Source organism: Centroberyx gerrardi, chromosome 12 (assembly GCF_048128805.1).
Source record: "Centroberyx gerrardi isolate f3 chromosome 12, fCenGer3.hap1.cur.20231027, whole genome shotgun sequence".
NCBI lineage: Eukaryota > Metazoa > Chordata > Actinopteri > Beryciformes > Berycidae > Centroberyx > Centroberyx gerrardi.
The window spans coordinates 24445333-24459809 of NC_136008.1; the positions used below are offsets into that span (position 1 = coordinate 24445333).

The window sequence follows — 14477 nt, forward strand, 5'->3', positions numbered from 1 at the left end:
GCACCTGACATAAGTGTCATGTGATTAGTGATAGGTGATCAAATATGAGGTGATAGGGTAAATTATTTGTCAGCAGAAAATGAATTGGGCCAAGTGTTTCCATACAATTATGTTTCCCAAGTTATCCTGGTATGTTTCAGATAAAATTTTAGGTTGTGGATTCCTAAAATTACTACTGGCTACATCAACATCATCATCGTTTTGTAAGGACATATTTTAGTAAATTATGTTTGTGCACTTTGCACATATATTTTGTTTTTACAATTCATGTGAGTACATTATGCATTAGGGAGATTTTCACTAAGTGCTTTCAGAATATTACTGTGCACTTACAATATTTTTCTATAGTCTAATACACTAGAATAAGACAATTTAAAGGGAAAGTATCTCAATTTATTCCTTTAATCTTGCACAGCTCCATCAATGATTGATTGTTATCATGTGCAAGTCTCTGCCAAAAATGGAAACCAGAGCTACAAGACGAAAAGTGATGTCATCAGCAATATTTTTCTAGAGCTGATTCACTGACAGTGAATATGAAGCTATCTTTAACATGCAAATGAAGCCATATGACTGTATTTCATATTGCTACAGGGTCCTATTGAGAAAATATATCATTCATCCCCTGCAAATGTTCTTGGGTTGTCCCCAAAGTCTGTCACTCACTCACTGCCAATCTTAAGAAATGCTTGGTTATATTATACATTAAAAACTTGGCTTTTCAGAATGCGCTAAATGTCTGTTGAGAGCGTTCCAAAACCTCCAAAGGTGTCTCATTTGGGCTCCATTACGCACTTGTCAACACACAGTTTACAAAATCCATCAGGAACTGCTCCAACTAACAACACGCAGGTTGGTTTGATAAACACTCCCCTAATCATCTCAACACTGGCAGGATTAGGTTTCTCTTCTGGCTCTGCCAAAGCACAGAGAATACAGTATGACTAATCCATTGATCTTGTAAATAGTTATGGTGTCAGGGGAGAGAAAACAATGTGAGCGAAGGGGCCTTCCTGTGTTTAGAGGAGAGAGGGGAGACCCCCAACGAGTCAGGAATACAACCGTCCGTCCATCCATCTGTGTGTACATGCGTGTCCGTGTGTGTGTATACATGGGCCCTCTCCCGTCCTCCTCACCGGCGCTTGTGTCCTTTTAGAGCCCAGTATCTCTCCAGAAACCTGGAATGTGCGGGCCGGACCTGGGTTCTCTGGTTGGGCCTTTCTCCCCCCGGTCCAACCAGAGAACTGGCTTGATTAATGAACAGACTGAGAGAGGGAGAGGACGAGAGAGAGGGGGTAAACATGGGGCAGACAGGAGGGAGAAGAGAGAGAGCGGGGAGGGAGAGATGTGTCTCTTTCTCTGTCTCTCTCTCTATCTATCTATCTCTCTTTCTCTCTCTCCCTGTGTCTGTGCCTACTGCCTACTTCAGCAGTTTCACAATCCCCCGTCCAGCCAGCCAACCATCCAAGCAGGCTGCTCCGCTCCGCTCTGCTCTGCTCACACACACACGGACAGCAGCAGTACAACAACAGGAAAGGGCCTCTGGTTTGACTAGCAAGATCTGTCTCCACTCTCCCTGGGGGTGGATCTTGTTATTATCATTAATAACTTTAGCTCCAGCAGAGATAAACCTCCAGCATTCCTAAACTCTCCATTTTGTTTATGAGATGGTGTTGCAAGAGCAGATAAATTGGGGGTTTATTTAAAGGCTTTCTATTTTGGACAAAGCCTGCTTATCAGAGGGGAGAGGATTGCAACAGCTGAAAGGCCGACAGGGTGTGGCTGCTGTCTCTGGGTATAGACTGACATCTAGTGGTGGATAGTGAACATTGCATGGACCAGTGTTCACATTAAAGGAAAAATCCACCCTCAGATACTCTTACACTGTTTATATAGCATCAATACGAGATGATTCCATAAGTTATTTTGTGGTGAAATGTTGTCATTTTCTTTTTTGGTGTATCCACTTTCCCTCAACCTGCCTCATCTACTTCTACTTCAGCTAGTGATTTCCTACATTTCCCAGAATGCCTTTTGACAACCCCCAGAGAAAGGGCATGAACTTGTTGCATGTCAGCTGCTGGCAGTATAAGTTAGCTTGATATTGGATACTGGATATTGGGTGGATATTTATTTTTACACCCTCAGTAACTTAAAACAACGTAAAACAAGTAACGTAAAACAAATGAGTAAAAGCAGATTAATGAATATATATGTGATTACTTGAAGAGGAAGAACAATTTACAACCACTGGTGTCAAAATCTGAGAAAATATTTTTCTTATGTATAAACACACATTCAAATTTCAATAGTTTGCTTTCCATATCATCTACAGGCCTCAGACCAAATTCATTCTTATCTTTGAGCCAAGTTTGGTGCCTGTTTGAGGCACCAAATTAATCAACTGATGAACAATATTCATAATGTGAATCACTCTCAGAGTGTATGAGACTGACATCTTTGGTGGCAGCCATAGAACAATTGGTACTATCTGATATGTACATGATACCTACCTTTTACACATTTTATTCATATATTAAAACCCTTTCTATAATTGTATTGATTGCACTGTATATGCTGCAAAGTGAATTCTTAACTGAATACTTGCTCCTTCTCATAGGTATTTGGTTGAAATAAAAATTATGGAGAGCAAACATTGGAATTACTCATCTTTTTCCCCCCTTTCTTTCCAGGAGGGAGGAGGAAGGGCGAGCGGAGAGCAGAGCGGAGGAACCGCAACAACCGGAGGGACAAGGAGAACCAGGAGGGGCGGCGGGAGAGGAAGAGAGAGAGAGAGAGGGAGCGAGACACGGCCGAACGCGAAGAATCCGACAGCAGGAACAAAACTGAGCACAGGCACCGCCGAGGCCAAGACAGAGACCCAGTCCCGGCTGAAGACAGCCCCGCACAGTAGCGCTGCGGACCCCCCACCCTCCTCCTTTTATCCCCCCCATTCTTTCTCCCCCATCTCCCCCACTGTTCGCCCCCCCTCAACCCCTCACAGCAGGGGTGTCGCTGCTACCTGTATGATTTGAATATACTGTTTATGCACAAGCGGGATGGGGCACGTTCAGCCACAAGGCTCGGGCCACTATGAACTTCAAAAATTCTTTTTTTTTTCTACCCTCTAGCCTCTACTCCTTCACTTCCACCACTGAGACACAGTGTCTCTTTTTGCTTTTCCCCAAGTTTGAACAATGCAAGAGACACTGACAAAGAAAAAAGTGGGAAATGTCTGTGACTGGAGGACTGGCAGGCAGACGGATGGACATGTGCGTTGGAGAGACAATGAGGTTATATTATGTGCTTGTTGATATGGTTATTTAATGGGGCCCAGGTACAACATTGCGCGTCTTTGGTTTTTTGAATGTAGATTTTGTGACATTTATGTAGAACCATTGTTTATTGTTGTTCCTGTTCTTTAGATGTCTTTACAATTTTGTTTATTTTGGTGCAGAATTTGTAAAAAAAAAGAAAAAAGTGAGTTTGCTCTCGCCATCTTGTGACATCATCATAATCACTACCACTGACAGAGCAGAGCAGATGTAGGAGGATCTGCATGCTGTCATATGTGAATCAAAGAGACTGAATAGGTTTTGTCAATGGAATGAGGTCAAACGGTGAAAAGCATTAACATTTGTTCTGTATCTCTTGGACAAAAGCTAGTTTTGCCCAGATTAGTGAGAAATCCAATCTACCACTGGTTTTGCCTATTGGTGTCAATGGGATCTGCTCTCAGTAAAGCTCCTTGACTAGAAACCAAAAGCACCTGTATGTCAAATAAAACTATAATGGGTTTGTACCTGTGTCTGTGTTGTTCCTTATCTGTTTTCTTCCTGATCTTTGAGCTCCACCTTGTGCAATCAACATAAATGAGCTGATAAAAAAAAAATTCTCTGTCAGAGGACAGCTAATATGCTATCAATGCCAACAAGCAAAGTGAATGTTTCTTCATCCCACTACCTGTCCGTTCCACTTCTTGTCTGAACAAGCCCTCATGGAATTTTCAGTGTACAGTACACAGCCAATAAGAGTTCACTCCTTTCATAGTATCAGGATTTGATAGGACTAATCTCATCTCTTGCCTCAGAGTATATGACATCTTATGGCATAACCTCGCTTGGGTGAATAATCAGTTGTACTAACTTACATAATAACTGGGCACTTGGTCATGGATCCTGACAATACGGAAGTCCTAGACTCATAGATTCAGATTGTTTTGTCTCATGTCAAAATTCTTCTTTTGGTCTTTAAGAAGCCAATTCAGAAATTGAGATTTAGACATACATACAGCCTTCAGTATGAAGATCAACAATGGACTCAAATAACTGTTTCATCCATGGCAGTAAAGCTAAACATTAAGGGAGGTTAGGTTCAGTTTCACCCCTACTATTCTAAACCACCTAATTTCTTATTCAGTTTATATTGTGCCTCAATAAACATGTAGTTTAAATTTGATATCACACTGACTGCAGTCCTCATTAATATAAACTCATAATCCATCATGTTGAATATGTATAGATGTTTGCAGTTTTAATAGAAATAACTTCCCTTTTATTTTTCTGCCAATAACTTAGGTAAGTAGCACCAACCTCCTAGACCCCTACCATGTGAATCAAAGCTTACAGCATGAGTCATATAGTTGCAATGGAATTGATTGTAAAGTATGATTTGACTTATAGGCTATAAAGAGTGTGCGTTGCACCCCTTATTGCACAATCCATGTCTGAATGCTTAGAAACCGTTCAATAATCTGCCCCTCACCTCCATCTACATTTCAGATTGATGCATTTCAGATGACTGAAATGCATTTGAAAGGTAAAATCAATGATAGTTTTCACCTGGATTCACCTGTTCAGTCCATTTCATGATAAGTGCAGGTAGTCTTAAATATTTGGTCACAGTGTATATCAGTTTAACCATGTCAAGCTAGACCTAGCATTTCTAAAAACAAACAAAATAAAGGAATATTACAAAGAATCCCTTTTTTCAGGCTCGTGTTTATTGATGAAGTTATTAACATTTTGCTCATCAGTAACATCTATATGCATCAGCAGGCATGACAGTATTTCCTCCTCATTCATTCAGCAGAGAAATCCTCCACTATTAGATAAATGTAGAAATCTGAAATTTTATCTATCTTTGACTTTTGCACAATATAAATATAGAGCAATCACAGTACGGTGAGTCCATAACTCATAGGTATGCAAGTAAAAGCCATGTTTAAACTACAAGGACATAATACTTAGGAAACAGAACCAAGGGCAAAACCAGGATCCCAGAACCAAGATTATCCCACTGCTAAAACAAATTAAAGAGGAAACACTGCAAGAGATTCTGAGATTGATCCAGATGCCTTTTTTTGTAAGACTGGACAAATTAACAACAACAGATGCTGCTTCCAACTAACTTAATGCCCCGTTCACTTCATATTAGCCACAAAATCCTCTCCCTTCTTGATGGAGCCCTTCAGCTCGCCCATGGCATCAGCCACCAGCTTCTCCTCGAAGGCGGACAGCTTGCCAAGCCCAAGGTTCTTCTCAATGCCGTTCTTGCCAAGGAGAAGAGGTGTGGAGAAGTACTTGCACTCGGTCTCCTCGGACCTCACGTAGGCGCACTCCACCACACCCTCCTTCCCGTTCATGGCGTCCAGGACGGAGAAGGTGAAGCGGGCCCCGGCGTAGGCCATGGACAGGGTAGCAGAGCCGGCTCCGGCCTTGGCCTTCACCACCTCAGTGCCGGCCTCCTGGATCCTGCCGGTCAGAGCGGCCAGCTGGTCAGCAGGGAACTCTACTTTGGGTGTGCACTGGGAGATGAGGGGGATGATGGTCTTCCCTGCGTGGCCTCCAATCACTGGAACATTGACGCGTGCGGGGTCAAGGCCTTTGAGCTCTGCCACAAAGGCGTTTGCTCTGACAATGTCCAGCGTTGTGACACCAAACACTCTGTTGGGGTTGTAGACGCCATGCTTCTTCATGACCTCTGATGTGATGGGGATGGTGGAGTTGACGGGGTTGGCGATGATGCAGATCATAGCCTCGGGGCAGTTGCGGGCGCAGGCGTCGGCCAAGGTGGCCACAATGGTGGCGTTGGTGTTGAAGAGGTCGTCACGGGTCATACCGGGTTTTCTGGGCACACCGGCGGGAATGACCACAACTTCGCAGCCCTGCAGTGCGGCGTCCAGCTGGTCGGGACCCATGTAGCCGGTGACATGGGCCCGGGTCTCGATGTGGCTGAGATCGGCGGCCACCCCGGGGGTGTGTGCAATGTCAAACAGGGAGAGTTGACTCACCAGGGGGCTATTCTTCAGCAGCAGAGACAGCGGCTGGCCTATGCCGCCTGACGCTCCCAGCACCGCAACCTTCGCGTTGTTCTGTGACGAGGTGGACAAGCTCCTGGCGAAGCCGATAGTAGGTCTCACAGCTCGGGAAAACATTTTGTGAGTGTGTTGCGGGTTTTCTTGTATTAGTTGATAAAGAACTTGAAGAGCCCTCTTCCCTGTGACACTAACGTCCTCTAGCCACGAGCGTACCGGAAGACCTCGTGCGTTGTCATGCGTAGAAGATAAGGGTCATGCGTGCGCAGTTACGTAAAATGACGCCCTCGCGTCATGTTACGTCGTTCGTCTTCGTCTCAGCTTCTTTTTTCGGAGGAAAACAAAGCCAGTTAGCATTTTGAGTCGCTAAAATTACCATAAACAATTAGTGCCGTTACAGGAGTTGTAACTTTACGCCAAACAAAGACAGCAAAATCCAACGACACGGTACGTACACAGTAGTTGCATTGCCCGGACCATGAGAAAATGTTTCCCGTTGCGATACGAACCTTGCTGTGTCGCCCAGCTAAGCTAGGCTAGCGCTGTCAGTTGAACGCCGTCTATTTGCTGGAGTCAAAGTATTGCCCTCAACCTAGCCTGCGTTAGCTTACAACAGGTTATTGTTATGTTCGCCTTTGCCTGTCGAGGAAATCTCCTTATTCAACTGAACTTGTCTTTGTGCTTGTGTAGCAAACACCACGCTTGTTGAGTATTTATCTAAACTAGGTTACAGACCAAGTCATCAGTTAATGTCTGTAAAAATTGAGAGTAACTAACCGTTAGCTGGTGTTTTACTTTGGTAACGTTAGCTGGGTTCGTTACTGTTAGCCCAGTCAAAAAAGGCCAGCTGGGATAGTATTAGTAACTTGTAGCTGCTACAGTCTCAGTGCTAATGGTCAGTAGACAGAACAATCCTTTGTTCCTCTCAGTTCCCTGTGTTTGTGCAGTATCAGATAGCCAGTAACCCCTGGCATTTCAAACGTATCATTAAGTCAAATAACGCTAACTTGAAATAGGTTTTAACATCAATCCTGTAACTTGCTAGGTAGCACGTTAGAATTGCCATTGTCTTAACCCCTGCAGCTTTGGTTGCTATATTATTTGCAAAAGGAATAGCGTCAAATCGTGTAGCACAGTTGTAGATGTTGTCAGCAAGGATTGAAATCAAATACACCCTCACCGACTGCTTTTTTCCCTTTTGGCAGTGGCGAGTTTGAAGGTCCATCAGCACTCCTAATGATACATCAGCATTAACAGTTCTTCCAGTAAGTATCTAATAATGGCGTCTAAGCCAGTCTTGTATATAGTTACTGTTAGCATATAGGTTGTAGTCATTTGACATATCCTTGTCATTTTGCTTTAATCTTGGGACTACTTGCTAATTAGTGACAAAAATTTTGACATGAAACAAGAATGTTATATAGTTGCTGTGTTGTCATTTTGCCAGTTTACTTGACAACAACAATCATTGTGTCCTTTCATTGCATATGATATATCTCAATACAATGTGCTGCTCTGACCATTTGTGGGCCTTATAATAATCTTTAATAAATAGTGGGGTTTTTTTTTCTCAAAATCAATATTGCCAATAAATCCACATGTAAAATCCATACACCTGCCCATTATAACCATCTCTCACAATTTTCCCCACTCAACAGTACTTCCCAAGGATGGCTAGTTGTGGCGAGGTAGACCACTCTGTTAGCTCGCTTCCATCCAGTAAGAAAGGCAGCAACAGCGGTGGCGGCAGCGGGAACAGTGCAGAATCGTCATGTTCTGGCTCCAGCAACTCGTCCCCGGCCCTGCCAGTACCAGAGTGCGCCATCTGCCTGCAGAGCTGCGTCCACCCAGTGCAACTGCCGTGCCGTCACGTCTTCTGCTTCCTTTGTGTGAAGGGAGCGTCCTGGCAGAGCAAGCGCTGCGCCCTCTGCAGACAGGAAGTGCCAGAGGACTTCCTGGAGAGGCCTACGCTCCTCTCCCCAGAGGAGCTGAAGGCATCAGCAGGGGGTCGAGGTGGGGCGGCGGGCGATCACGCCTGGTACTATGAGGGGCGTAACGGTTGGTGGCAGTACGACGAGCGGACCAGCCGCGAGCTGGAGGACGCTTTCTCCAAGGGCAAGAAGACGGCCGAGATGCTGATCGCTGGCTTTTTGTATGTAGCCGACCTGGAGAACATGGTGCAGTACAGGCGCAACGAGCACGGTCGTAGACGCAAGATGAAGAGAGACGTTGTGGATATCCCCAAGAAAGGGGTGGCTGGACTGCGTTTGGACAGTGAGGGCGGTGCCGGGGCTGTTGGGGCAGCAGGTCGAGAGAACTCGGCTGACGGGGCTGATACCACAGTAGCAGGTGCACAGCAGCAGGTTACTGGTATCGCCTCTGCTATTACAGCCCCTCCGGCCACAGCCAGACCTCCCACCTCTCTCGGAGGCCAGCCTGGCAGCAGTAGCCCCTCTCTGGAGGATGCTGTCTCGCAGCTGCAAATTAGCCCCAGGCCCACACCGTCCCAGGAGAGGTCTGAGGCTGGGGAAGGAGAGGAGGAAGAAGAGGAGGAGGCTTCACCCTCCAGGTCCTCTGACCCTCACACCTCTGTGGACGAGTCTGGCTCTGGAGACTGGAGCGATGATGAGGAAGAGGAGGACGAAGAGGAGGAGGGGGGTGATGGGGAGCGTGTGGAGCCCTGGGAGGAGAGGCCAAGGAGGCAAAGACTGAATCCAGAAGACAGAGCCCCTCCTGGGGCAGAGTCCTCCACCTCTCCCCCTTCCTCATCCAGTAGCAACGGAAGGTCCAGAATGCCTGATGGCCAGTGTACAGTGACTGAAGTGTGAAATGAATTCATCATCAATACCATCATCACCAAATGGCTGTGTTCCATTCCATTAATTTATTCCTCACTATATGCTGTTGTTCACTCATTGTCACAGATCTGATGTGGGTGGATTGCTACTGGAGAAATGAGGCATGACACACTCAATAACAAATAATAGCCCTCTGAGTAAAAACATGCTTTTATTCAGTTTTTAGTAATTGTGCCTCTTATTGGCTCACATTAACATGTATCCAGATCATTTGTTTGTCAACTCCTTCATAGTTTCTGTCTTGTTGTTTATTCCCAGCCATTCTAATTTAGCTTGGATTTCACAAAGCATTCTCATACTGGCAAAAGGGGTACATTTTGGCAGAGAAAATCAGATGGGTGCGGCATGTTATTGCAAGCCATGGAAACTTTGATTCATAATTGTCCATCCAACACAGTGAGGTAGGTGTTACAGGCTTGTTGTGGTGTTCAACTGGCAAATGCACTGCTAGTCTGCGTACCTGCAGCCAATTAGTTGCAGGCATATTGAGTCTCTTTTAAAATTCCAGGAAGTAAAAGTAACTCACTGACCTGCTTCTGCCCATCTTAGGCACTGAGGTCATTCTTGTCTTTCAATTTGTGATCCTAATACCCAGAGGGCTTCTGGGAATCCCAGCCCAGATCTGTGACGTGGTGAAAGAAGGCACAAATGGGGAAGTTACTTCCTGAAATGGAACTTGGTCATTAACATTATCATGAACGTCTGCACTCTAATCTACTACAGTTTAACTCTCTCAGCTAACATAGCACTCAGAAATGGGCTCCCAAGAGCTCGACTCATCTGACTACTGTCAAAGAATAAAATGATCCTTGATAACCCACCTCCACCCCACCTAAATAATTCTAACTATCCTTCCTCCAGATTTAAATGATTATGAAGCCTTTCTTTCAAGATTGGGAAACTATTTCTTAACTGTTGACTTTTGGAAATGTGTTATTTCTTGGCAGTTGGTCGTTGGTTTAACATTTCTTCTGGATGTTTATCCCCATGAAGAAAACAATGAACCATATACAAGTAGGGCTCTGATTGAATTGGTGTTGCTTACTGTATTAGTCTGTTGATTCAGGACTGGAGTAACACCTTGAGGTATGTGGATATTGCAAGCTCACACTTAATGTTTCACAACACAGTCAGATTCACAGATTTCAATTAACCTGCAGCTTTTTGAGTGTCTATTCTAAATTATATTGAGAAATCTGTAAACAAATGCTCATAATGGAATTGCATATCAATTTTATCTTAACTTTCCCTGACTCAATTGAAAGAATTGGCTCTTTAATGTAACATATTTCAGTGTTTTAAAGCTGTTGAGGCCTCTAGCCTCAAGTATTCTTAATATCCCTGACTAAAGTATTACTAAAGTATTCTCAATTGGTGTGTTTCTAAAGTTTCATGATTTGTGCATGTGTTTGAAGAGAGAGTTATTTAACACTACTGGGTGGGAGGTTGTTGAGAATTGCTATTTTTGGGTTTAGTTTGAGTAAATGTTTTTATTTTATGTTTGTTTTTGCATTTCTTCTGGTTGTAAATCCTGTCTTGTTGTGTCTGATGTCTGGGGCAGTAAGAGAACAAGATCAGGCCATCGCTGTTGGCTGTCTCCTGCAGAAATTTAAAGTTATGTCATTTTTATATTTCTTACGTGCTTACATCTTCATTTCACTCAGCAGCTCAGTTTTAGACTTCTCATTCTGAAAAATAAAGTTTCTGTAACAGTTTTTGCTTGGCAACCTTTTTGTTACATCGTTTGTAATTTAAGAATAAATTGTGTCATTTCATCATCCTAAAAGGATAACATTTTGTGTGCTGTTGTCTCTTTGAACCCTAGTGTATTTTGTGGCTACTCATTATACTGCACCATGAGACGCAGTTCATGGTGGATTAGTTCAGTAAAAATGTCTCTGCCTTGAAAATCAGTCTTATGCAAGCAGGACTGTATCAATGGGCCCATTGTAAGGAGAATGTCGTAGACATTAGACTTGTTTTTCTCTACACTCAACCTATAGGGAGTTTTTAGACAGAAACTGTTCCATTCTCCTCATTAATTTAAATCCCAACATAAAGAATCAACCAGAGGATAAAAGTGCACCTCCACTGAAGGGGGACTGAAGTAAGCAGTCAGTAATATTGACTGTTTTCATGAGAGTGCTAAAACAAGGCTACCATTAAGCTGATGATACATGGACAAACATTCAACCTCGATGGTTATTGTCAGATGGGGCAAAATATCTGCGGTTTACCTAATGGGCTATAAGAGATAATTACGAAAAATAGGTTTATCAGAAAAATTGACACAAAATATCAGCTATGTATCATGGCCTTAATACAAAAGCTAATTTCAAACCATGTAAGTGTTCACCAGCTGTATGTAGTGAGGAGAAGAGGCCTGCTCAGGACATCACCTCCCTCACCTTCTGGTTGTTTGGTATTCCGACCACAGTAGCTATTATCACTCCAGCTGGATGCCTGGCCAGGAAACACATGACCTTTGGAAGGGGAACAGGAGACAAAAGGCCTGGCATCCTCCAGGGAGCTGCCCGCTTCTCGCCATTTCTGTTGCTGTGCGTGTCTGTGTTTCTGCAATGCCTCATTTATGAGCAGTATCCCAATGGAAAGCATTTTTTTAATATATGCAATGAAAAGCATCAGCTACAAATGAGTACCCAGCCGTACAAAATATTCAGCATGAATGTTTCAACTATTCAATCTGGCCCAGGGTTGCAGCATCTTTCAAGGTTTCGCAGAGTTATGCATAAATGAGAGCCATTGTACAGTGAGGGTATTACAAATCAGCCAGATAATGATCTGACCTACAGCTGAGAATCTCCAACACAGAATAGAAATAGGGAGTGGGCATTATCAAGGCCGACAAGACGCACTGCGACCACACAGGAATCTGAAAGAGCATCCCTTGGATACAGCAGCCGCTCTCCTGCTAATCTACAAAACTGAGGAGGAGAAGAAGGAGTGCAGTTGCATCTATTCAGTGCTGCAGTCCTCCCAGATGGATGCTGATATTCCTCATTAGTATCTATCTGTATGCCGCTGTGTTATCAGTCTGCTTCAGTCAGGCTCAGCCTTGCATGGTCTAATCATTACCATAATCTCATTTTCAGGTGACCTGGAGGGAAGACAGTGTTCACTTGTTTGACTGATGGAGAAAGAAGGGATTTTGAAAATGTGAAATGTAGTCCTTGTTTTACTGCGATTGTAAGAAAACATTGTGGAATCATACTGTACATCAACTGTTTTTATTAAATAGATCAGTCAAATTCTCATCGAAGGGGTGAATCTAAGCTACATACAGGGATTGTAGGGATTTTAAGATGATGTGTGCACATAGTACACAAAATACTTCAAATTCAGTGATTGTAACAAGAAGTAAACAGGAAGGTGGAGTTGAAAATGAGCACAAGTCTATTAGTATCAGTGAAAACAAGAGTGAAACTGGAGTTAGACTGCAGACTCTCAATCGGGAGACCGGAGTTCGATTCCCAGCACAAATGAAAATTCAAGATCATTGGGCTGTTAGACTCTTAGTCTTGTTTATTCAACCAATTGAATATGTATGTATACACTACCAGTCAAAAGTTTGGACACACCTGATTGAATGTATTATGTTTTTCATGATCTTAAAGCCATTTTGATCTAAAGGCTTATGCTTCAATGCTTGAAATTTGTTTCTTAGACAAATATAAATAGTGAAGTCGATGCCTATGTATGAATTTCTTTCCAAAGCCTTTGTCTTTCCATCAAGGCAAAGGGCAGCTACTTTAAAGAAACACTTAATGCCCTAATGCATTCCCCATACTTCTAAATACTTTTACTGAACTAATGTTGAAATTGTCAGTTGTGTATGTTTATTACCTGCATTTGCTATATTGTTGTTTCTATTCTATTTTCTCTGCTGTATCCTATTAATATTTGCTGGTGTAACGGCCCAATTATGCCACAAGGATCATTAAAGTTTCATCTTTTTCTATCTTACCTATTTTATTAAACTGACAGGAACATACAGCATGAATTGACATTAGCAGAGTCAGATAATTAAATTAACAATGCTATGACAACTCCTTGATCAATATATATATACTGTATATGTATGTGTATATATATTATAATATAATATAAAATAATATTATATTATATTTTCCCTGGTCATCTCTGCTTTAGCAGTTGAACCAAAACAGGGTCTGTGTGTCATGAAGAGCAGAATTCTACTGTCAGTGACTCAACAGTAAGTCCATTCCGTCTTCCACAGAAACACACAATGAACCTTTTTCCTGAACACTCTCAGGTCATTTGTGCCACCAGTATCAACAGTGTTTGAGTGCTTTTGCGTCTGCTCTGTAGTTGTGATCGTTTGGTAGTAGGTTTGATTGTTTAGTCTTTCCTGCAGTATTGATTTGTCCTCCAGTAACACAATATCCATGTACTGGATGGAAGGAGACATCTATAGACCCATCAGTAGGGGTATCCCTACTGAAGCTCCTGTGGTTCCTCTGAGTCTCCCTGGTGAAGCTCCTCTGGTTCCTCTGAGTCTCCCTGGTGAAGCTCCTCTGGTTCCTCTGAGTCTCCCTGGTGAAGCTCCTCTGGTTCCTCTGAGTCTCCCTGGTGAAGCTCCTCTGGTTCCTCTGAGTCTCCCTGGTGAAGCTCCTGTGGTTCCTCTGAGTCTCCCTGGTGAAGCTCCTCTGGTTCCTCTGAGTCTCCCTGGTGAAGCTCCTCTGGTTCCTCTGAGTCTCCCTGGTGAAGCTCCTGTGGTTCCTCTGAGCCTCCCTACTGAAGCTCCTCTGGTTCCTCTGAGCCTCCCTACTGAAGCTCCTCTGGTTCCTCTGAGCCTCCCTGGTGAAGCTCCTCTGGTTCCTCTGAGTCTCCCTACTGAAGCTCCTCTGGTTCCTCTGAGCACAATATCCATGGACTGGATGGAAGGAGACAGGGTCATCTATAGACCCATCAAGGTATGTGAGCATTATTTTATTGCAGTTAAACTGTAAATATTTTGAGTTGTAATTAAAATGTAGCATGAAAAGCTTTTGACTGACATTATCTCATTTCCTTCAAAGGCACTGTTCTGTGTGTCAATATATGAGCAGACTCTACAGCTCTGCTGGGAGAGGAAGTATTATCTGTCCCAAGTAAGAACCACTTTTGTTTCAGGCACACACAAAACAAAACACCTCATAAATTCTGCTAGTGTCTCTTATGCTTATACATGAGGACATCTGATTTTTTCCATTCTGTTGTAGAAAAAACTGATGGTGCATTTGCTGAGGCTTCAGCAGCAAAAGCAGGTCCCATCTGAACTG

General features: G+C 43.4%; 3 protein-coding genes across 4 annotated transcripts in view; 2 read left to right on the plus strand and 1 right to left on the minus strand.

Moving 5' to 3' along the window:
• The window catches only part of rspo3 (R-spondin 3), an 18636-nt gene extending 14836 nt beyond the window's left edge, over nt 1-3800 (plus strand). Inside the window, exon 6 of the mRNA XM_071925460.2 lies at nt 2694-3800. Within this exon, the coding sequence (XP_071781561.1) occupies nt 2694-2914 (221 nt within the window). The 3' untranslated portion in view covers nt 2915-3800. The remainder of the gene's footprint in view (nt 1-2693) is intronic.
• A 1180-nt stretch (nt 3801-4980) lies between these two features.
• Nucleotides 4981-6553, minus strand: mdh2 (malate dehydrogenase 2, NAD (mitochondrial)). The gene has a single exon (XM_071925463.2). It carries the CDS (start codon nt 6434-6436, stop codon nt 5423-5425), a length of 1014 nt encoding a protein of 337 aa, XP_071781564.1. The 5' UTR covers nt 6437-6553; the 3' UTR covers nt 4981-5422.
• Nucleotides 6554-6649: 96 nt separating this feature from the next.
• On the plus strand, nt 6650-10889 carry LOC139931845 (E3 ubiquitin-protein ligase rnf146-like). 2 transcript variants are annotated; one of them, XM_071925461.2, is made up of 3 exons: nt 6650-6763; nt 7522-7581; nt 7975-10889. In XM_071925461.2, exon 3 carries the CDS (start codon nt 7987-7989, stop codon nt 9142-9144), a length of 1158 nt encoding a protein of 385 aa, XP_071781562.1. In that variant the 5' UTR covers nt 6650-6763; nt 7522-7581; nt 7975-7986; the 3' UTR covers nt 9145-10889. The 2 variants fall into 2 exon arrangements, with proteins under 2 accessions (XP_071781562.1, XP_071781563.1); XM_071925462.2 differs by lacking the exon at nt 7522-7581 and having other exon boundaries at nt 6654-6763; nt 7986-10889.
• The last annotated feature ends 3588 nt before the right edge of the window (nt 10890-14477 follow it).